Source organism: Astatotilapia calliptera, chromosome 7, assembly GCF_964374335.1.
Source record: "Astatotilapia calliptera chromosome 7, fAstCal68.1, whole genome shotgun sequence".
Taxonomy (NCBI): domain Eukaryota; kingdom Metazoa; phylum Chordata; class Actinopteri; order Cichliformes; family Cichlidae; genus Astatotilapia; species Astatotilapia calliptera.
The window spans coordinates 65249751-65271840 of record NC_137428.1 but is presented as its reverse complement, the minus strand read 5'-3'; the positions used below and the strand labels follow the sequence as shown (position 1 = coordinate 65271840).

The window sequence follows — 22090 nt, the reverse complement described above, 5'->3', positions numbered from 1 at the left end:
AAAATATAATATAATATTTTATTATCATGAATATATTTATTTAAAAAAAACATATGATGACGTGTGTTTAATTCGTTTATTTATTCAATCCTTTATTTATTTGTTTAATTATCAACAAATTAATCAGACTTAGCAAGAAGTCCAAGCGACACAGTCAACCCTTCAAAATAAAGGTCTTAATTATAAATTTGAGCTTGAAATAAAGCGTACAGCAATTAAATTTTGTGGACACGATGTTTTTCAATATTAAAAGTGACTATATTTACAACAAAGACCCCTTTAATTTTGACGAATAAGCATATCACTATAACATTTTTAACCGGAAGCTCCGATTGCAGTCCTACTACCTTGACGTATTGACCTCCGGCCGCTTCCCGTCAAACTTGACCAACGCTGAGATCTCACGTCGGACCGCTTTGTGGTGTTTCTCAACAATGGAGCGGAAAGTTGCTCGAGAATTTAGGCACAAGGTATGATAAAAATAACAACAGTTTTTACTATTTTACATGAATTAAATAGATGTTAAATGAAGCTGTTTTTTTTTTCTACCTGGTTGTCTCTTCGCTGGCTGGCTCAGGTGTCTGCCGGTGAGATGTTGCGTAGACAGGCCTGCCCGACAAAGCGACGAATAAAAAACAAAACAAAAACAAAAAATCCTCAACTTTTATTTTAACAGTAATTCAAACATATCATTAGGAAATAAAGTTGCTGTTTGTTTTTAATGTTGTTGTAGTAGATTTACGGGTTTTTATTTAGCTGAAACATCTGCTTCTAATCTCATCTGCTGCCCAAGTGAAACGAGTGTCGGGGGATTTTGTCTTTTTGATGACACTTAAATCTCTTTGCACAATTTAAGAGGTTGCTGTAAGACTGTTTTCCCTCTTGATTGGTACCTTATTCTTATTCAGGTAAAAGTTATACGGCAGAGGTCACTATAGTAAACAACAAGCAGTATAAAATGTTATTAGGAGTCAGGATTCATTCATGCAGCGAATCAACTTGAAATTATACGTGTGTGGGCGGTGTTGACTACTTCCCCCCCAAAAAGTCATCAGCAGCAAAGATAACAGAGGAAGAGAACACGATATGTTCAAGGCTTTTTCGTCCCCAGAGCATGTAGGGATCACCTCACAGCCATCTGTGCTGCACGCAGGCAAGCAGAGTCCCATATTGTAGGCTCTCCACAAAGGGCGCTTTCGCATTAGATAATGTGTCAGATACGAGCAGCTAAGCGGAAGAGATGCGACAATTTACGGGTTTAATTAGAGGCTGAGGGGTGAATGAGGCACAAATGGGCTTTGTTTCTGTTTGCGGCACTGTCTTAATTGTTTGGTTGAGGATGTTTGTCAGTTTTATGGTCTGATTTGCCTGAAAATTGGATTATTGTGCAATTTTATTGTGTTTTTATTTGCATAAAAGTCACACATTTTTATTCTGTAGGTACTACACTGTGACAGAGAAGCTCACTGTATGAAAACAGTTCTGATCTTTAAACCAGAAATGCTTGTCTGCCTAACAAGTTATCTATACTTTACTGGTTTATGGTGCCAAGGTCCATGTGGCTCAGTCTGCAGGAAAAAGAGAAGTTTATGACCGTTCACACACCCTGTGTGGCTCAGTGGCGCTGCCTTAACTTTAACCCCTGCAGAAATGGTCCTTGGAGGGTGTGTGCTCTATGATGCCTGTTCTTTAATTTGAGGTCTGATTATTCAACATGAGGCGTGCGTGTGTGAATGTTTACTTCTTTTTGAGATGTAAGGTGACACTCCGGACCTTCCTACTGCAGCCTCTCCTCATCCCTGTGGCCATTATTTCCTCCCAGGGGTTTGATGGTTAGACATGGGCAGCCCATTACACGTTTAGCACATGGACATCCAGGGAGTTATCTGAACTTTAATGTCTTAGAAAGTGAGGCTTTCAGCTTATTATAGGAGAGATTTTGCTGGAGACAGATGGTAAAATGTGTTATATCAGCGACTGGCCCAAACGGTTCCTTAAAACTATCCTGCTGCAACTGAACCGTCATCAGGTTTGTATGACTCGGACACACACACACACACACACACACACACACACACACACACACACACACACACACACACGGCTCACCCCCTGTAGCTGACAGGAAAACAGGGGAGAGATACAGTGTGTTTCAGGGGCCTTAATGAAGAAGGATGGTACCAGATGCTTGTGTTTTCTTGCAGGTGGAGTTGCTGATTGAAAATGAAGCAGAAAAGGATTACCTGTATGACGTCCTCCGCATGTATCACCAGTGAGTACCATCTGTCACTGCTCAGCATGTCTACAGAGTGTGTGTTGTATTTCCTCACTGATTTTTCACACTTTATGACTAAAACATTGATGATTATGGAATAGATTATGTCCTTAAATAACTTTGCACAACTATAGCCAAAAAGAGTTCCAACGAAGGAACTGTAGGCATGTATGGGTCTTTGTAGTATCTGTATAGATTTAAATACAAAAAACATCTTCTTCTGCTTCTGTATGTTTTCTCTAGCTTTTAATATTTTCATGAATAATATTTAGGAGCCATTAATCTTGTCCCTGACAGTTTTAATGCTCGCAGAACTCTGGTTCAAATCCTCCTCTGGGTCGTGTTTTTTGATGAAAATGTGGTCCTGGAGGACATGAGAGGGGGGAGGGATAGGTCTAGGTTTCAATTAATCTTTGTACAGAGGCACAGTCCTGTGACCCTATTGGTTAAGCCTCTGATCAGTTTCCACTGAGCTCCGACAAGCCTGGCCAGTTATCAACAAAAGCTCTTTTTATGTTCAACCTCCAAATGGAGCTAAAATGGCACATATTAATTATTCAAAAGGAAGGTGACCTGGAAGAATTTCATACCATAGCATTTACTTTGCTGCGTTAATTGCTGTTCCAGTTGCCCTTTATCCTGAAATTAAAAAAATACTCAAAGGGACATTTGGATGGTTTTTTTGTTTTTTTTATTGTGAGGAGAAAATGCCTGTGGCTCTAGAGAGATTGCTTTGTAAATCCTGATCAATTGCATCAGTTGGTGCAGAAGGTAAAGTACAAACGTTTTAAAAATCAGGTGTTTAGACTCTGATAGAAGTGAGATTTTCATCTCCTTGTCAGTGTCAAGGGAAAAATCCCACACGGATCAGGAAAAGAGTCTGGTTCCTAAACTGACCCACCTGCACTCTAGACATATCATGCTTTGAAAACCATTTGGCATATTATGAAACAAAAATGACTAAGCAATAGCTCTTTGAAACAATTAAATATGAGTTTAAATAATTATCTACATTTTTCACAGCATCCCAGCCTTTTTGGAAATCCCTTTTTTGCAGACTTTCTCATATTGTTTGGTTTTCAAGGGGAGCTTTCAGCGTTTTGTAATTGCATAAATTAGCAGATGTGGTAAATTGTTGTGAAACCGCTAATTATCCTCCTCTCACTTTCCAGGTCGATGGATTTGCGAGTGCTGGTGGGAGACCTAAAGCTGGTAATTAACGAACCAAAGCGTCTCCCCTTGTTTGACGCCATCCGACCTCTCATCCCTCTCAAACACCAGGTGGAGTATGACTTGCTCACCCCCAAGAGGTCAAGGTGAGTACAACATGGTTATTTATTGCCTTTTTAGCATGCAGTTATTGACCCTGGCATGCATTCACCTTATGTTGGCTTGTACATCTTGCTTAATATTTTCCTCTCTCACCTGATGTGTGCAGGAAGCTAAAAGAGGTGCGTTTGGATCGGACTAATCGTGATGGTCTAGGTCTGAGCGTCCGAGGAGGGCTTGAGTTTGGCTGTGGTCTTTATATATCCCAGATTATAAAAGAGGGACAAGCTGATAATGTGGGCCTACAGGTACTATAATTATAATTTATGTTTGTTTCTACAGATTTTTTTATTCTTTAAAAAAAATATGAATATACAGACTGGGGTTACAGCACTATTTACGAATCTATCCACATGCGGAATAATTATATCTCTTTATAATGGGGGTGGATTTAATATTCCTAGTTCTAGTTGAATACAAACAGAAAATGTCAGTAAAAGAGTAAACTTAAATTCAGTTAGTGCTTATTTTTTCCATTTAATCTTATGTTATATTTATTTAAAATTCTGTTTAGTTTTTACCCCTCTGCTGTCAAAAGCTAATTGGGTATTGTCATTACCCCACCCGGTGGGCAGGTGGGTGACGTGGACACCCAAGTTCATGAATGCAATAACTGGAGAACGAGGCAACGTAGGAGATTAAAATTGATACCACAGTGTGTCCACTAGGAGGCTGAGGGGTAGCGCTGGTGTTTGCCAGTATTTTTTTTTGTTTTGTCATGGAGCCTTTTATTTAATTCATGTTTTATATATATATATACTATTGTACTTAATCTTTTTCTTTTTTTTATTTTTTTACATTTTGTGCTTTAGCTTTTTTTATAACTGTTATAACAAAGTAACTTTTTACTACTACTGAGACCTTTGATAATGGTGATCATTTCTGGCCTAATCAAATACAAGAATCTTCAATCGGAGATTTTAAATTTTAACTGAATAGATTTTTTTTTATTGCAAGTGTGTAGTGTTTTAAACCGGCCTTACATAGTGTAAAATAGACTTATGAAGGAAGCATTTGACTGTAAACCACTTACATAATGACATTTAATTTCTCATCTATGATATATTCTCCTGTCTTCATATATAGGTTGGTGATGAGATTGTGCGTATCAATGGATACTCTATTTCCTCCTGTATCCACGAGGAGGTCATCAGTCTCATCAAGACAAAGAATGTCGTGTCACTCAAAGTTCGACGTAGGTTAACCACAGACTTTGTGTCCATTAGTAGTGCCATTACCTGCTAACATGAAAGTGATCTAACTTGTGTTATCTTACTTATTTTTCTGTGCAGACGTGGGGATGATCCCAGTGAAAACGTGAGATATGAATCCACTTGTGTATTACTGTTGTAACAAACTGTGCCGTGCTCTAGAATACTGCTGCTGTGCAGGGCTGAATTCTCATAGTTTTTTCTCATTTCTCCAGCTCATCAGATGAACCCCTGAAGTGGCAGTTTGTCGACCAGTTTGTTTCTGAATCGGGGGTGAGAGATGAAATGCTACTTTCTTCTTAATGGTGTTTGTTTACCAGCCAGCTAAAAGACTTCTCCTGTACTCTTCAAGGAGAAAAAAAGCAGTGTGGCCGGTTTGGCATCCATTGGAGGAAAGGAGATCAAGGAGAAGAAAGTTTTCCTCAGTCTTGTGGGTACCAAGGGCATGGGCATTAGCATATCCAGTGGTCCAACCCAAAAACCTGGTATATACATCAGTAACGTCAAGCCAGGCTCCCTCTCTGCAGAAGTTGGGCTTGAGGTGATTTTTTTCTAAAAGACTGCAGAGATCGTATTAAATTATGATACTCGTAAATCTATTGACAGTGAATATGTGCGTCGTATCAAAATGTAGGCTGGAGACCAGATTGTGGAGGTGAACGGAGTGGATTTCACTAACATGGACCACAGAGACGTATGTTTTGCTTAATTTAATTATTTTTATATGTTTTTATTTCCTTTTTTAAAATTTCTCTTTGTTTTTAAAAAACTATGCCTCTCATGGTAGTAAAAGTTAAGCCCTCTCTCACTGCTTGTGTTTGTTCTCAGCTTAAATCACTGAGGTGCATTACCAAAGCCAAATTAGTGTTTAACCAGCAAAAATCCTTCCTGTGGCTGATGGCCAAAACCAAGCTTGCAACATGTTTCTATATTTAACTGAATAATTCACACGCTGATGAATGCAAATAGGACACACAACGCGGGCTCCAGAGATTGTCTGTTTTTTTTTTTCTCTTTAATTTCATAAAACTGAACTTTACAAGTGCTATTTAAAATCCTCTGTTTCAACATTTCCAGGCCGTGAAAGTCCTGAAGAGCAGCAGAAGTTTGACTATTACAGTTCTGGCAGGAGCTGTAAGTACACTCTTGTTTTGAATACAAATGTACGTCAGGCTGCTGCTGCTGGTGGTGTAATGATGTGGGGGATATTTTCATGGCACAATTTGGGCCCATTATTAAAAACTGAGCATCGTTTAACTGCCACAGCCTACCTGAACATTGCTGTTGACCACATCTACCTGACAAATCTGGAACAACTGTGTGATGCCGTCATATCGATATGGACCAAAATCTCTAAGGAATGTGTCCGACACCTTAAAAAATAATTGCAGTGAAAGATGAAGGCAATTCATCTTTCATTGGATATAAGGGTCCAATCTGGTACTAGTTAGATGTATGTAATAAAGCGTCCAATGAGTGTATATAATTAATAAGTGCATAAAATTTTAGTTTATGCTTTTACTGCAGCTTGTTTAATCAAACCCATATGCAATGAGATGGATTTGATAAAGAGTCTAACGCTAGCAAGCCCCGATCGAGTCACATATGAATCGTCAAATTTCATTGATATTTAACTTCTGTCCCCCTGATACGGGGCAAAAGGCAGGAGATCAGTTAGGCTCAGGGCTTAAGAAGTTAATAAGGGCAAAATCTTTTACTATTTTGCATAACTTTACAGAATAATATGCAGATGTGGAGAAACCTTTCAGATAAAATCACTTTCCTCAGTTTTGAAGCAACTTCTGAGAAAGCAGGTTCCTCTGAGAAAGTAAAACACTTACGGGATCATCTGTCATGGACGAAGAGACAGAGACTTCTGCCTCCTGCTTAGTTTCTCCTTTACATTCCTGCATTGCTCAGATTAATCTGTCTGTTTGTTTTGGAGGCATAACAGCACCAGCCTGTGCTGTAGCCCCGCTGTCTGCAGGAGCGACATTTATCATCAGTCAAGTTACTCATCATGTTGTTTGCTCTGGGACTCAGTCATGAGGCCTGTGTAACAGAGACAGGCATTCACATCTTATTTATTTATTTCCTTGGTGCCCGTCTAATGTCGTTATCTGTGAGTATGTCTTTGTTTGGACGTGTGCAGTAAATCACCTTCAGGTCAGAGACACTTTAGTTTTAAAACGGCTTTTCATATTGGTATGATGTTATTTTTCTGCATATTTGGGGAACCCTGCAGCATTAAATCATCCAGAACATTTGCAATATGCAGTGTAACACCGTGATATAAAGTATACCTCTAGAATGCATTTTATAGCGTTTTGTTCCAGCAGTTGGATAACAAAATTGCAGTATACAATGAATTTAAAATTAAGTTAGAGCTATTCTGCTGAAACAGTGTGTATAATTAATGCTGATGTAAATCAGAAGCCATTTTCACCTGCTTTTATGTGGCTATACCTCATGCTATCTGCAGAAAATTGTTTATTAATCAGTACTGTGACATTTGAAAACATGCAAGAGCACCAAAAAGTGAGCACACCATCAGAAAATCAATACGCCAAGGTCACAAAAAGATGCATGTGGTCTTGAGGGATGTTTAGTGGTCTCTGTACCACTTCTCAGCAGAGGTAACAAGGACAAACACTTCAAGACTGACATATACAGGACACGACAGGAAAAAAAAGGGTCTGATGAATCCAGGGTCGAGACTTGTTACAATAACAGAAGAATGTATGAACAATGCCACAAACCCAGACATTAGGGTGTGACTGCTCTTAAGTTCAGCACCTGCTTCAGTTAATTACACTTGGGCCAAAAAGAAGAAGAGATGCAGCTATAAGGACAACACAGGATATTGTAATTATATACCAGTAATAGAAATTGCTGATCTACTCAATGATTCTGAGAGGCTTCAAGGATGTCAGGTTCCAAAAACTGACATCTCCCCTCTGTTCTCAGTCAGAGAGACTGGTTTGGACTTGCCTGTCAGTCTCCAGAGCTAAAGTTTGAGGACCCCTGCTGTATGTCTTTCCGTCATTACTGTCTGTGGCTCTCACTCTCTCAGGGCAGTGAGCTGTTTATGACAGATGAGGAGCGTCTGGCACTGGAGGCCCGCAGGGACGTGGAGAGGAAGGAGCTGATGCACCAGAAGAAGGTGGCACTGGAGACCAACAAAATCATTAAAGAGCAGCAGGAGAAGGAGAGACAGTGAGTGAACAGCACAAAACTTCTAATTAACCTTGTCCTGACACGAGATGGAGCTTCTGCAGTGTATGGTGGGAGTTGTATAGTTTATGTTGTAATGCAAGATGCTGACTTCATGCTAGTTAGCAAGCTTGCTGTCGCTTTAACTTCAAAGGTACGACGTTGATCTGACTCTGTTCAAACAGATGTTACTTAGGCTTTGGATCACACTTTGTTTTCAGGTAATCCTAACAGGAGAAAGCCTTACTAATGTAAATGCCACTAAGATATTTTTTTATGCTATAGATAGGTCATCAGTAATATGACATGTAAATGTTTGTTGTAGTAACTTTATCAGTGCTCTCACGGTGTCTTTCTAGGCAACAAGAAGCCAAAAACTTAAAAAACTGTTCGTATTGGAATCATATTCTTTAGAACAGGGGTGTCAAACTCCAGGCCTCGGGGGCCGGTGTCCTGCAGGTTTTAGATCTCACCCAGGGTCAACACACCTGAATCAAAGATTAGTTCATTAACAGGCTTCTGGAGAACTTCAAGACATGTTGAGGAGGTAATTTAGCCATTTAAATCAGCTGTCTTGGATGAAGGACACATCTAAAACCTGCAGGACACCGGCCCTCGAGGCCTGGAGTTCGACACCTGTGCTTTAGAAGCACCTGAACAATATGTCCAAATGAATATGGATGTTAGTTTGTGTCTGCTGGACTTTTTATTAGAGTAAAACAACAGCTGATGCCCCACTAATGGTCTTTCTGAGTGGAAAATAGGAAATGTTCACCAAATCTTACAGTTTGGCTGTGTGCAATACCACCATGGATTTCAAATCAAAAGATGTCACTAACCTGGTTATAAAACCCCCGAGAGTTAGTTTTGAGCCTCTGAAAGTTGGTGAATATGTGTAAAAATCCATCTAATTCCAAAACAGTTATAATAACCCCTCTGAAGTAAAGTCGTGTCTTCATTCTTTGCCACTGTGGTGGCGTACAGAGGCAAAACTACAAAAACTGTGTCACTGTCCAAATACTCATGGGACTAACCATAGATAATAAGCATATATGTACCCTTCAGTCTATTATTTTTCCTTTCCCACATAGCAAGCAGGTCTGGCCCCCGATCTGGTATCAAGCCGGCACTGCTGGTTGACTTCTGGCATGATAAGACGTATGCCATCCAGATATGGGCCAGGCCTGGCATAGATGGCACTGTCTATGTGATGGCATGCCACATCTGGCTCGATTGTGGTTTGGTTTATGTGGCCCAGGCTCATAGAAAACAGGCCTGGCCCGGATCTGGCATCAAGCTGGCACTTCTGACTGACCGGTGTCATGGCAGAGTGTATGTCAACCAGATGTGGGGCAGGTCTGGCAATGATGGCACTGTTTATGTTCCTATTTGACTATTTTAGTTAGAAGACCCAAATGCCATGTTGTAATACTATACTTCTATGAAAGCCAACATTTCAAATCAGAAAGGGTTTTATTGCCAAATGTTGAGCAGGTTTACAACATCAGGAAATTGCTGCGGTGCTTCAGTGCAAACATACTGTCATAAATTACGCTAAAATAGACATAAAAATAAGAATAAGAATTAAAAGTGCTAAGTAGATAGATATATACATGAGTGCAGGTGGTGATCAGTGCCAAACATGGAATGATGCAGTGAACACAGCGTAGGGTCATGTGTTAGTGTTGGGAACAGTCATATGGTTATTGTTCATGTGTTCAACAGCAGAGGGGAAGAAACTGTTCTTATGGCGAGAGGTTCTGGTGCGAATGGACCGGAGCCTCCTGCCTGAGGGGAGCAGGTCAAACAGACTGTATCCAGGGTGAGAAGGGTCAGCTGAGATCCGAGCTGCACGCCCCAGTGTCCTGGAGGTGTACAGGTCCTTCAGAGATGGGAGTCTGCAGCCAATCACCTTCTCAGCAGAGCGCACAACACGCTGCAGTCTCTGTTTGTCCCTGATAGTGGCTCCAGCGTACCACACGGTGATGGAGGAGGTGAGGATGGACTCGATGATTGCAGTGTAGAATTGCATCATCGTCCGTGTTGGCAGGTTGAATTTCTTCAGCTGCCTCAGGAAGTACATCCTCTGCTGGGCTTTCTTAATGACGGAGGTGATGGTGGGCTCCCACTTCAGGTCCTGGGTGATGGTGGTACCCAGGAAGCGGAATGAGTCCACAGAGGTGATGAGGGTGTCAGTCAGGATGATGGGGGGGAGTGGGGCTGTGTGCTTCCTGAAGTCCCACTAATGCAGGTTTGACAGGTTTGTGAGTGTACACTTTGTCCAAAACCTAGTGAGGGTTTACTCATTTTTGCCAGTGGGTGGCTGTAGCTCAGGTGGTAGAGTAGGTCACCTATTGATTGGAAGGTTAGTGGTTCGATCCCTGGGTCCTCCAGTCTGCATGTCGTGAGTATGAATGTAGTTAGGAAGCACTCAGTTAAGAGAAAGTGTGTGGTTAGGAGAGTTGAAAAATGCTCTATAAGAATCAGGCCATTCACTGTCTGAACAGAGTTTCATAATGTTACTTTTGCACTATTATTAACATGTTGTTATTACATGGCTTAATTAAGGTACACATTAGGCTGACATCTGGGGCCAGAGCTGAAACTGTTCTGGGCCAGCGGTGTGTCTGCAACTGGCCCGTGGCTGCACACAACTTACACATGGCCCACATACCGCAAAGAATGACGGCCCTTTGGTGGCCCAGACAAGGTTTGCCAGAGGTAATCCACACATGGGCCAGCAAAACCACCAGTGTGTCTGCAACTGGCCTTGTGCTGGCCCATATGTGGGCCACCTTTGGCAAACCAGGTCTGGGCCACCAAAGGGCCGTCATTCTTTGCGGTATGTGGGCCATGTGTAAGCACATTGTGTGGGCCAGACCCGGACCATACCAATTTTGCTATCTGGGTTGTTGATAAAGATCCTGAGATAATTTGATCCTGAGATCATCTTAAGACTCACTTATTCAGACTAGCTTTTAATTAGATTTGTGCTGTATGTTTGATTGTACGTTTATCTGTTTTATATTATTGTGAAGCACTTTGTGGTTTTTATCCTGTGAAGAGTGCTATATAAATCAATAAAGAAAGTAAATTACAATTTAAATGAGTTTTTCCACCATTAAAATGTGCAAACAACAAATTTTACAGAACACTGACAAAAAAATTGTTGTGATAAAATGTCACACAATTACTAGATGCAAATTTAGCCCTCTAAAAGGCTTCACCATTGGTTGTGTGGAGTGGTCCCCTGACTTTGCTCCTGCAGCTGGATGTGAAAATCATGGGCTGTTTAATAAAACATTGCCAATGAATTATTATCAAATTCCCCTTCATTACATTTCATAATGTTAAGGCATGGTCATACTGAAACCACAGACAATATCAGGCAATGAGAGTGTACTACCTTTGTAAGCAGATGAAACAATTTATGCAAAAATATGGGAACTCCGGGCAAATGTTATGCAAATAACGAACATCAATAGGAGGCTTTTTCAATGATTAAAATGCTGCTACTTGTTATTGTAACAAACAGGGGAACAAAGACACTCAGTTCATCAGCTGGAAGGTTATTTTTTGTGATCATTCACAGAGCACTGCTGTCAGCCTAGTATGCCCTCAAGTGTACAAAGTAAACTAACAACTGGGTCAATAATCAGAGATGAAATGTCATCATCTAATGGGAAAGGCGTTGACTGATGTTCCCTCAATATTTTCCAGAAAGCAGTCTTCTCTGGATCCAGTCAGTCAATTAGTGACTGATTACTTATTTATTCTTTTCCCACTGATCTACAAACAGATGATTGCAAAAATGACCAGCTGTGTGCATCAGAAACATTAATCAACAAATACACAGGAATACTCTTTAATCTAACTTATACATCTTATAATGTTCACTTTATTAAATCATTTACAAATTTAGCCCGCTGCTTGTAAATTCAGAGGATACACTTGATAACCTCAGTGCTTTCAGTTGTAATATTCATCTCCAACAATACCTGGGAATGAATAATATGTGTGTATATTATAAATTGACACGCAAAAGGAGACAAGTTGTAATTGCAGACACCAAATGGCCAAAGCAGTAAAACCACCTGCACCACGATGGTCACCTAAATGTCAAAGCATGGACACGAGACGCTGGCAGAGGATCCTTTGGATCGATCGTGGGGGGTGGGAATCCTAATTAACTGCTCTCTGGGGATTTTGCAGGCCGATGGGTTGCCTCTAGATTATTTAGCTGGCTCATGGGTGTCAAAGTAACATCTATATTCCTTTCGCCCACTGGTTGCTGATTAGAGCCCAGTACACTAACATGTTGTGTAAATGGAAGATATTGGTTTGTTTTATAGACGAAAGATGGAGCTCTCTCAGAAAGCTGCAGAAGAGGAGGAGCGTTATCAGAAGGAAATGGAAAGGTGCACAACTGATAACTTTTAATGTGATGAACTTCCAAGCAAATATTGTTTAAATGTGTATATAATTTCGTACATCTCTGTAGGATTGAAGCTATGGAGAAAAAACACAACAGAGAGTGGGAGGAGGACTATGGTACTGACAGACCCAAGAGCCCTAAATCCAGTCCAAAGGTCCCATCACCAAGAACCACCCCAACTCCAAAGGCCAAAAGTTCTCGTAAGGACCGACAGCAGTGTCTTCTTTTTAAAATGCATGAATCCTGTGTTTCGTTCTGAAACCAGCGAGGCGCTCGTGTTTTACTTCATTCACCCAGTTTCTCTGCGCTCTCTCTCTCTCTGCCGCTGCTGTGTGCTGTGCTGCTTTTTATGACCTCTTCTTTATGCTGATGAAGTCAACTCTTTCGCTGAGGAAGATGAGGAAGATGAGGAGGATGAGGAGGACGAGGAGGACAGAGAAGTGAGTGTGGGGCCTCAGCTGACATTGTGACAGCTGTTGTAGGTGGATGTCTGCGCGAAGCAGCAAACGCAAAGACAAGTGCAGGATTTCCTTTGCCAATCACAGTTTCACAATGGGAGTCTTATGTTTGTATTATTACCCCAGCTGTTTTTTTGTTTTTTTTGTTGGTAGAAGCTGCTGAAAGTTAATGCCAGCACATGTTTTGCATCACTTGAAATGCAGTTACAACTTCATTTTTTTTTATTTGGACAGCATGAATGGATTCATTTCTCTCTTTGAGTGCTTTGTTTGGCTGGGATGATGGAGTTTGATGTCACTGTTTAATCTGAAATCATCCTTGTAAGCTTGACCTGTTCATTTCTGTCTTTAGCATTTGGCTGGTTTTATCGATATGAGGGGAAACTGCCATCATTACGCAAGGTACTGTCAGCTGTGTGGGTTCAGTTTGCTGTGATGTCTTCTTATAGTGTTGGTTAGACGTTTAAAATCAGGGCTTTTGCTTTTAACTTTATTCACTAAGTGAAAGTGGTTTGCTAGGGTTTTTTATTCATACACTGTGTGGTATCACTAGGCTTTATTTGCCTGCAGTGCTTTTGAGTTTGGATTGGCAGATTTGCCTGTCCCCGTTCCTTCCTTGTATTCTGACTAACTGGTGATATGTCAGAAAGGAGACAAAAAGAAGAAAAAGAAGAAAGTGTCCAACACAGACACACTGCAGGAGCAGAGAAAAAACAAGAAGGAGATGGAGTTTGAGCTGAAACTCGCCAAAGAGAAGGAAGAGATGCACGAGCGAGAGAAGCAACTCAAGATCAGTCGGCTGGTTCAGGAGGTATGTGGAGGGGGTGCAGAGGAGCAAGCGCTGAGTTCAGCTGCATACATCGGTTATTTTATAGATCAGCGTGCAAGCATGCGTGAAGGACTGACTCCTGTTGTGTGATGCTGCCTGGCTCTGACTCTGTACCAGGTTTCAGAGACGGAGAGAGAAGACTTAGAGGAGTCAGAAAAGGTGCAGCACTGGGTGGAGCGTCTATGTCAGACACGACTGGAGCAGATCTCGTGTGTGGAGAATGAATCCCCCGAGGTACAGAGTGAGACCTCCTCTGTCTGAATGTAATTTTATATGCAATGTTTAAAATACTGGTTAAAGAACATATATACTGCTTTGAAGGCACAGCAGCCCAACAATAATGAGCAAGGTGGCATCGGTTCACTCATTTGCATGGAACAAAAACAGGGAGACTGCACCATGAGCGGAATATTAAATGCAGTCATTTGTTTGTTGAACAGAATATTCAGCCAGTCATGTTTTTGTGTAATTTGGTAGAAAAGTTCAGGCGGTATTTTTTTCTTAAGGTGCATTCATTGTGAAATGGTTTAAAAAGTGAATTAACGTGAGGTGAAATTTTTTCCATTTCATTCTGACTTCTAAGCTCTCCCCGCCACGCTCCCCTGCTTCTGAGCCAAAAGTGAAGCGTTTTCCTGGTGGTCTTCACCTGGCCACCACTGATCTGGACGACATTAACCTGGATGAAGTGGATCAGAGCTTGAGGGGCCCATTAAAAAGACTAGCCCCCACCCAGCCCAGCACCAGCCAGCCACCCCCTCCCTTGCCTCTCCCTCCACGCTCGCCCAACCTGAATCCAACCATCCATAACTATCCCCCCTCTCCTTCTCAGGCGTCCCCACAGCGCCGGCCCCCTTCCCCACCTAATGCTAGGAAACCTCCATCTGCCTCATCCACTTTGACGAATAAGAGGCTGAGACCTCAGCCGCACCCCCAACCTTCCTCTCATTACCCGTCTCGTGTGTCGCGACCTCCATCGTCCCCTCAACCTGCTCCCCGGCCCCCTCCGCCCCCACCCCCTCCTCCTCCTCCGCCGCCCCCACCTCCTCCACCACCGCCACCTCCACAGCACTCTGAAGAACAACTTGGCACCATCAGAGTGTACCAAAACCATCATCACCAGCATCCCCCCAGTCCACCAGAACCCAGGAGTGAGTGGGAGGCAGGCAGATATCTCCCCAGAGGAGGGATTTACTCGTCTAACACTAGTGAAATGTCCTACCCCTCCAGTCCAAAGGTCAGAGATCCTCATGTGTGAAACATGTGAGTTGCTATTGAAGATGTAGATTGCTACATCTTCAATAGCAACATTAGTTTTTCTTCAATGCGTAGGTTTAGGTGCATGTCGTCTCTTATGTGTTCGGATGTTTTAATGCATGAAGAGAGAGCAGCACGTTCTATCTACAGTGAGCTGCTTGTGTTTCTTTGTAGTGTGTGGTTTCTTCTTTCTTCTTATGTTTGTGCGTGTGCAGTTGGGCCTCTGGGGTTGGCAGTAGATGCTTTTGAACTCTCAGCCATGGTGTGATATCTGAGAGAACGGGTGTGGGTCTTGGAGTGTCTTGCGCTGATATTTTCCTGAGTGGTCTGTTTGTGCCAGAGGGCTGAAAGTTTCATTATATTCCACTGTGGCTCAGGTAATGAGAAATACATCCCATGCCAGTCGTGTTTCAACTTCAAGCAGCCCGCTGGTGAGTCTTGCTGCAAAAGGTCATGCTGACGTTTGTAATCGCACCTTCTTCTTTTCTTTTTTTTTGTTCATTTAAAATAATGTGCTTTTCCAAATAAGCAAATATATATATTTCAATACTACCCTTTGCTCAGTTGTTGCTTGGAAACCTGGTCTTTCCCCATTAGCAACTAGCTCCCAGTCCCCCCAATCAGAGGCGTCAGATGGCCCCGGTCATGTCTAAGCCTGTCATGCTGCCTCAGTCACAGACCCACCGCCCAGATCCACACAGACCTGCTCTACGATCTGATGGCCTGGTAATAAACACATTACACTGCAGTGAATTTTCGAATATTCTCAAGATAAAAACCATTGGTAGCTTAAAAGGGTCATCAGACATTCAGACTTTTGACACAGCATGCCATCAGCCGGCTGAAGAATTACTCTTTGCCTCATCTCAGACTCCTGATGAGTTTCCCTGATTCTCCAGCTGTTTCCCAGTCTGTAGTTTTCATATTATAAAGGTGACCAGTTAATCTTCTTGTAATAAACTTGGATCAAACTGGGCAGGCTATGAATGTTAAAATCTGCATTTTAAAATTCAAAAGAACAGCTTTGTTTTCCAGTAACTGTCACAGAGTCACAACACAACACACTTCAGCACTGATATGCTGAAATGAGCCATTAAGTGATTATTATTCATAATAAACAGGCATTTTTGGGCACAACAAAACATTTGATGGCATTAATAGAATTAATATTTTTTTGTTTTATTGTAATCAATAAAACCATCAGTTTCTTAGTAGCAATTGTTAGTTGCTGGCATAGTGTAATGTCAATGTAAACAGCCAGCAATGGTAAGCTGAAACTGTGTTACAGGTAAATGTAGCTAAATGTGGTCAGAAGTCACCCGGACTTTGAACCAGAGGGGGCAGTAACACACTGCTGCTCAACCTGGTCTAAAGTTTCATCTTTAAAGTGTTCAGACTGGACTAAAAGTCTTTACCTGCTTTTGTGTTTCAGCCTCCTGAAATGTTGAAACGGATGGTGCCTTTCAACTCGTCTTTTAAAACAAACAACAAGCGACAAGTAATCCATATGTCAACTTCTCCATTAATACTCTGCAGTGCTTTTCTTCTGTTCTTTTTTTCTTTTTTTTAATCTCCATGCTTACGCCTCAGGTTTGGCTATTGAGTGAAACCTCAGTGATGGCTTCTTCATTTTTCCCCATGTGCATCACTGTCTTTTGATGTAGCTGAGCTTCTATTGATTTGGAGTAGATGACGATATTGTCTACTCCATAAAGGAATGCATGTCAAAGGTTTGGTTTTACAGTTGAAATATCTGTCTACGTGTTTCTTGTACAGTCTACATAACCAGAAGAAAGGAACACGGTTGCTTTACGCTTTCATGTGGCTTTAGTTTAATATTTAAACACTACACCTGTTTGCATTGCTTGATGGCTCCTCTCTCCAGCCACAGCAAATCAAAACGTACATTACCAATGAGTTCATCTTCTATGTCCAACTTTGAGCCACTGTGTAACAACAGGAAATGAGCCTCTCTGACTCATAACTGCGTAAATGTGATGTCCGTTTGCTCTTGTTTCCTTCCTATGAAATTAAACAGCCGTTTAGAATGATTTGTGAGTTTTTTCTGCCTGTGCATGTTAGTGTGAATTATTGTCTTGATAACGGAATTAAGGGGTGAGGCTTTCAAAGCAACTGTGTTACGCCTTAAAAGCCGAAGTGCTTTTTTAAAATAAATGACTGTGTTTCCCCTTTATCAGATCAACATAGGAGTGATTGTCAAAGGAAATCTGGCCAGCACACCATGCAGTGACTTGTTAAACAGCTCATGTCTGCAGTGATGTGCTCTTTATTAACTTCCTATTGACATATTGATCATTTTTAATAAACTGCCTTTTGATTCTCTTTCAGGGATTTCAGAAATATGTGGATGACTTTGACCCCTACTCCATGGTATCGTATGGCCAAGCCTAACACTACAGCTATGCAGAATGTGCTGCAGATAGTATAAAATCACAAATAAAGACTGTTTAGAGGAATTCAGTCCAAAATTCAGTTTCTGCTTTTTCACGAGCCACAAAGTTTCTTACAAAAGCAGATGATTCTTTGACAAATCCTCCCAAAAGCCATTATAGCATATGACCCTATATAATCATGTCTTTTTTTAAGCTTTCTGCTATTGCAGTCTATTAAAATATGCAGTGAGGCTTCAAAAAAGATGTAAAGTCATATCTCAGTAACAGTTTTATCAATCAAAATCAAACTTTCAAAATTCAACCTTTTAAGCAACAAAAATGGTCTTACTGTATTTGACCACTAGAGATCCATCATTTTTATATTTGTGAAAATATAAAGTTAATGGTTTTGTTTACAAGCATGTGATCAGTAGATAATCAAGACAGCTGATAGGCCTAATTACTTACCTAGTGATGTCATTAAAAATTGGTATTGCTGACACAATTTATAAAGTGGGAGAAAATGATAGGTTAAAAAACTAATTTAGTAATAATATCAATAAGTGACAGGTGTCAGCCGGTAAATAAACTAGACTAAATACTGCTGCATAACTAATTTCTGGTAGCTAGCCAATAGATCAAACATATTATAATTATCATTAACAGTTTGATGTGAAACAGGCAGCTTTTCATTAACTTAAAAAGCTGCAGTGATCTCTTTTTTTCCCTACAGTCCTGCATTTTAAATATTCTTTGTTTGTGGCTAAACACATGTTCAAAGAGTAGCGAGCTATTCATTATGCTGCCACCTCATTCGTTTTATTGATCAGTTAGTTTGTGCCTCTCCATCTGCGATCCTTTCTCTGTCATAGTTCTCTGCGGACCAGATAGCCGGCCGAGATGTGAGGCAGCTGCGAATCAAAAAGGTAGGCAGAGCCTTTGTTGCTGTGAGGAGAGGAAAAGGAAGATATTCAAGAAAACGACTCATGGTGTGTTTGCTTATCATTCTTAAGGATGGAAACCTTGACCTGGCGCTGGAGGGGGGAGCAGACTCTCCTTTGGGGAAGTTGGTGGTATCTGCAGTGTATGAGGGTGGTGCTGCTGATAAGCACGGTTAGTTCATTTTTAATCTCCACACTTGCATGTCATGATTTCTAAAAATCTGTATTTCAGTTTTTTAAAGCTTTGCTTTAAAAGCTACTGATGTAGTGGCTTCATTCACAGGCATGTTGACCTCAGCAAAGGTGGATGTTAGTGAAGGTTAACTCGCTAAATACAAGTGTCAAAGTCTTTGAGTCTGTTTACTTAAACTGCTTGTTCTTAACAAGCCACATGACTTTGTCCTGCTAGCGTCAACAGCTGGAAAACCTAAACATCCACATTAGTTCTTGAAGCATCTTGTTTTCTTTGCCACGGTTTGCTAATCAAATCTGGTGCTTGACTAGTGGCAGACGGACTCATCAACAGTGTGTAGTCTGAACAAATGCTGGACATGGAGATGCACAATACAAACTGGTGTAAACAGCAGTTTGTCTTTGGTTTTTCCTACTGAGCTGATCAGCCAAGATGCATTTTTTTTTCATGCCCTTAAAACAGGTCCTATTCCTACCTAACAGAACAGGAGTTCAGTTCTGCTTTATTTTGTTGTGCCAATTCATGTCAGGGCACTTGAAATTATAAGGTATAGACCCTGAAATAATAGAATGAGCTGACCATCATCAAAATGTCTTATAACCTGGTGTTCCACTCCCTCAGGTTCCAGCAACATACACACCAAGCTTGAGGTGTTTTTCCCTTTGAAATCCTACTCGGGGTAACCTTTGAAGCTCTTTTTTGAACTGAGTGATTTCTGTAATCAGCATCAGAAGTTAGCGTGGGCGGTCTCTCCCTATCTTGTTGATATGAATTGAGGTGTCATCAAGGGTTCAGTGGCAGAGATTCATTTATTTATTTGTAAAATATATATGAGGTGAATATTTGTGTGTGTGCCTCTGGTTGAATGAGTGGCAGTCCTGTTCTTTTTGTAGTAAAATTACATCATCAGGGGCATTGTGATACGGTCTCTGACCTCAAAGGGGATCAATAAACCTCCTTATTGTGACATGCACCTTTGCTGTGACAACAGGCACTGCGTTAGTTATCAGTGTTATCCAGGCATACTTAAACCTGTGAACCTGAATAGCCAGAAAATGTTTAACTTTTTTGAAACTGGAGTATTTATTTAACCTTCTGACAAATTAAAAAAACAAACAAGCAAGAAATTAAATATCAATTTGCATCATTTTTGCAATATATGAAATATGATACACTTGGTGTTACAGGGTTAAGAACTGCTAAAGCAATCTAAATATTATATATATATATATATATATATATATATATATATATATATATATATATATATATATATATATATATATATATATATATATATTTAATTTTTTTTTTTTTTTTTTTTTACATTTACAGTGTTGCTATTGTCTCCTGTTGATGCTGCTGCCCAGTTAAATATCTGTGACATCTGTCTTTGTAGGTGGGATTGTACCCGGGGATGAACTCATGGCTGTGAATGGGAAGATCCTGATTGATGCCACACTGACTGAGGGGCAAAACTCTCTGACTCGAGCCTGGAGCAGTGGAGGGGTATGACTCCAGAGATTCAGATTAAATGAAACGCCATGCTCCCTCCCTCCCCCTTTTTTTGTTAAGTAGAAATTTCACCCCCTTAGTGCAGCATGGTGTTTTATTGATTTTCATTAAAAACCTTATCAACCCTGATTGATTGTGTGTGTTGTAGATTCAGTCGGGCTGCTTGAGTTCATAACTCCTATTGATTCAGTCACATGCAAATTGGTTTTCACCCCCAGGATTGGATCGATGTGGTGATCGCTGTGGCCCCCCCAAAAGACTATGAGGATGAAGTGTAAGCATTCACGTTCTTCTTATTATTTATGCAGCATTTTGTTAGAAGTTTAATGAAATAAAATGGATTTTGTTCAGGTGTTTATAGGTGTGTGTGTGTGTGTGTGCGTGTGTGTGCATGTGTATGCAGCCCTAAGTCAGCATCAGTCAGTCACACCGTGAACAGAAAGGTGTTTGAAGGCAGTGCAACACTTTACAGACATGGCTACCTACTTCAGCACTAGCCCTCCCTCTCCTGTACCTCACCCTCATCCTGGTAATCGACGTAGTCTTCAAACCTCCTCTTCTTCACTGCACGTCCCGGGGGATGTTTGGTGTGGCGCTTGTTTTTATTTGGCCCCATTTTTTTTGTTGTTGTTGTTCTTAAGGGCATGTGACAGTCTCCCTGTCATTTAGAGGAAAGCAAAGAATCTCTCTTCCTGTTATAGCTCGGCTAGTGCCACATAAAGAAAGTGTGACAATAACTCTATGTGGACACAATATGCAGCTTATTTAGAAAATGTCACCTCAAGACAGCCTGTCCAGTGATAAAGCCATGCTGTTTGAGTGAAGACATTTACAACTAATGCGATCAGTGACCTGTGCCTCCATATATCTGTCAGATCACAACCCAGGGAGTCATAAATAAACGCATCCATACACGTAAGGCCTCTGTGGTACCTCATGAGGTCATGGACACTTGTAAAAGCAGCCTAGGACTCCTGCCAGCCTTCAGCAGTTATTCTGATTCATGTTGTTCAATGGGACTGTTACATGTTCTGAAACCAGCCCATTCCCAGGGTTGGATCTGGAGTGTTTTTGATATAAAGATAAATAAAATGATTTCATGTTTTTGGTGCTCAGCTGCATGTGTTGGCCTGTAGTGCTGAGTGTGAAGTGACTGAAGTTTTTCCAGCGCATACATTTGTTAACAGTTAATAAAGCACAGCGGATTTAATCTTTGTGTTTGATGCAGTTGAATAAAGTAGATCTGACAGATCTTTTCTCTTGCAGGACGTTCTTTTGATCTCATCTACAACCTGCCAAGAAAACCAGACTAATTGAGAAGCTTATAATTTTTGATTCTTCCACGATTCACCAATCGCAACACGACACATCAACTTGCCCAACATGGTCTTTTTGTCTTTACTTGGTTTTTCTTTCTAAAATTGAGCCATGCTGTCTATATGAGCTGTCACTGTCTTGGCTTGATAATGGATGGTCCAGTCAATATGCAGTTGTCACCACCAATCTTCATCGCTTCTTCTAATTTAGACACACCTGAGCTTTCCTTTCATCTGTCAGTATAAGAAAGGGGGGGGAAAAAAAGACAATTTGTAATCAATAGCTCCTCTTAAGGACATGAAATGAGGTTGTGTTGTGCATGCTAATTTTTCTGCTTCATGTTTTCCTTTTTAAACACTGTTTCTAAGTTAGTGATGCAAAAAAAATACATGTAAAAATAAAAAATAATTATGCGAGTGCGTGTCAATGCCTTTTCATTATACACTGTATATTTTTATGATTTAAGCTTAATTGATCCATATTCTTCCTTGCTTATCCCTGGTAGAGTAGGTGTTCCAGCTGTTATGGAGGGGGGGGCTATTGAAGTGTAGCATATAGCATATAGAATAGAGACTTACAGCCAATCAACAGATAACCCAACATGTATGACTTTGGGCTGTGGGGGGGAAGGTATGGATGATGGCTCAGAGGGGGCATGGAGGTACCATAAACCCTGCCAGTTGGTGGATTTTAATCCAGGACCTTATTGATGTGATTTTGTACATAA

General features: G+C 40.9%; 1 protein-coding gene across 4 annotated transcripts; it reads left to right on the top strand.

The window, feature by feature from the left end:
* The first annotated feature begins 343 nt into the window (after window positions 1–343).
* On the top strand, window positions 344–21779 carry ush1c (Usher syndrome 1C). 4 transcript variants are annotated; one of them, XM_026176509.2, is made up of 20 exons: window positions 344–470; window positions 2205–2272; window positions 3448–3591; window positions 3714–3852; window positions 4691–4799; window positions 4897–4921; window positions 5031–5088; window positions 5168–5356; window positions 5450–5509; window positions 5893–5949; window positions 7889–8031; window positions 12381–12446; window positions 12530–12663; window positions 12839–12903; window positions 17354–17395; window positions 18270–18323; window positions 18411–18510; window positions 19931–20040; window positions 20265–20320; window positions 21313–21779. In XM_026176509.2, the coding sequence occupies exons 1-20, from the start codon at window positions 435–437 to the stop codon at window positions 21323–21325; spliced, it is 1668 nt and encodes a 555-aa protein (XP_026032294.1). In that variant the 5' UTR covers window positions 344–434; the 3' UTR covers window positions 21326–21779. The 4 variants fall into 4 exon arrangements, with proteins under 4 accessions (XP_026032294.1, XP_080161023.1, XP_026032293.1 ...); XM_026176508.2 differs by lacking the exon at window positions 344–470 and adding an exon at window positions 1946–2029; XM_080304897.1 differs by lacking the exons at window positions 344–470; window positions 17354–17395; window positions 18270–18323; ... (2 more) ...; window positions 20265–20320; window positions 21313–21779 and adding exons at window positions 1916–2029; window positions 13274–13323; window positions 13568–13774.
* Window positions 21780–22090: the final 311 nt, after the last annotated feature.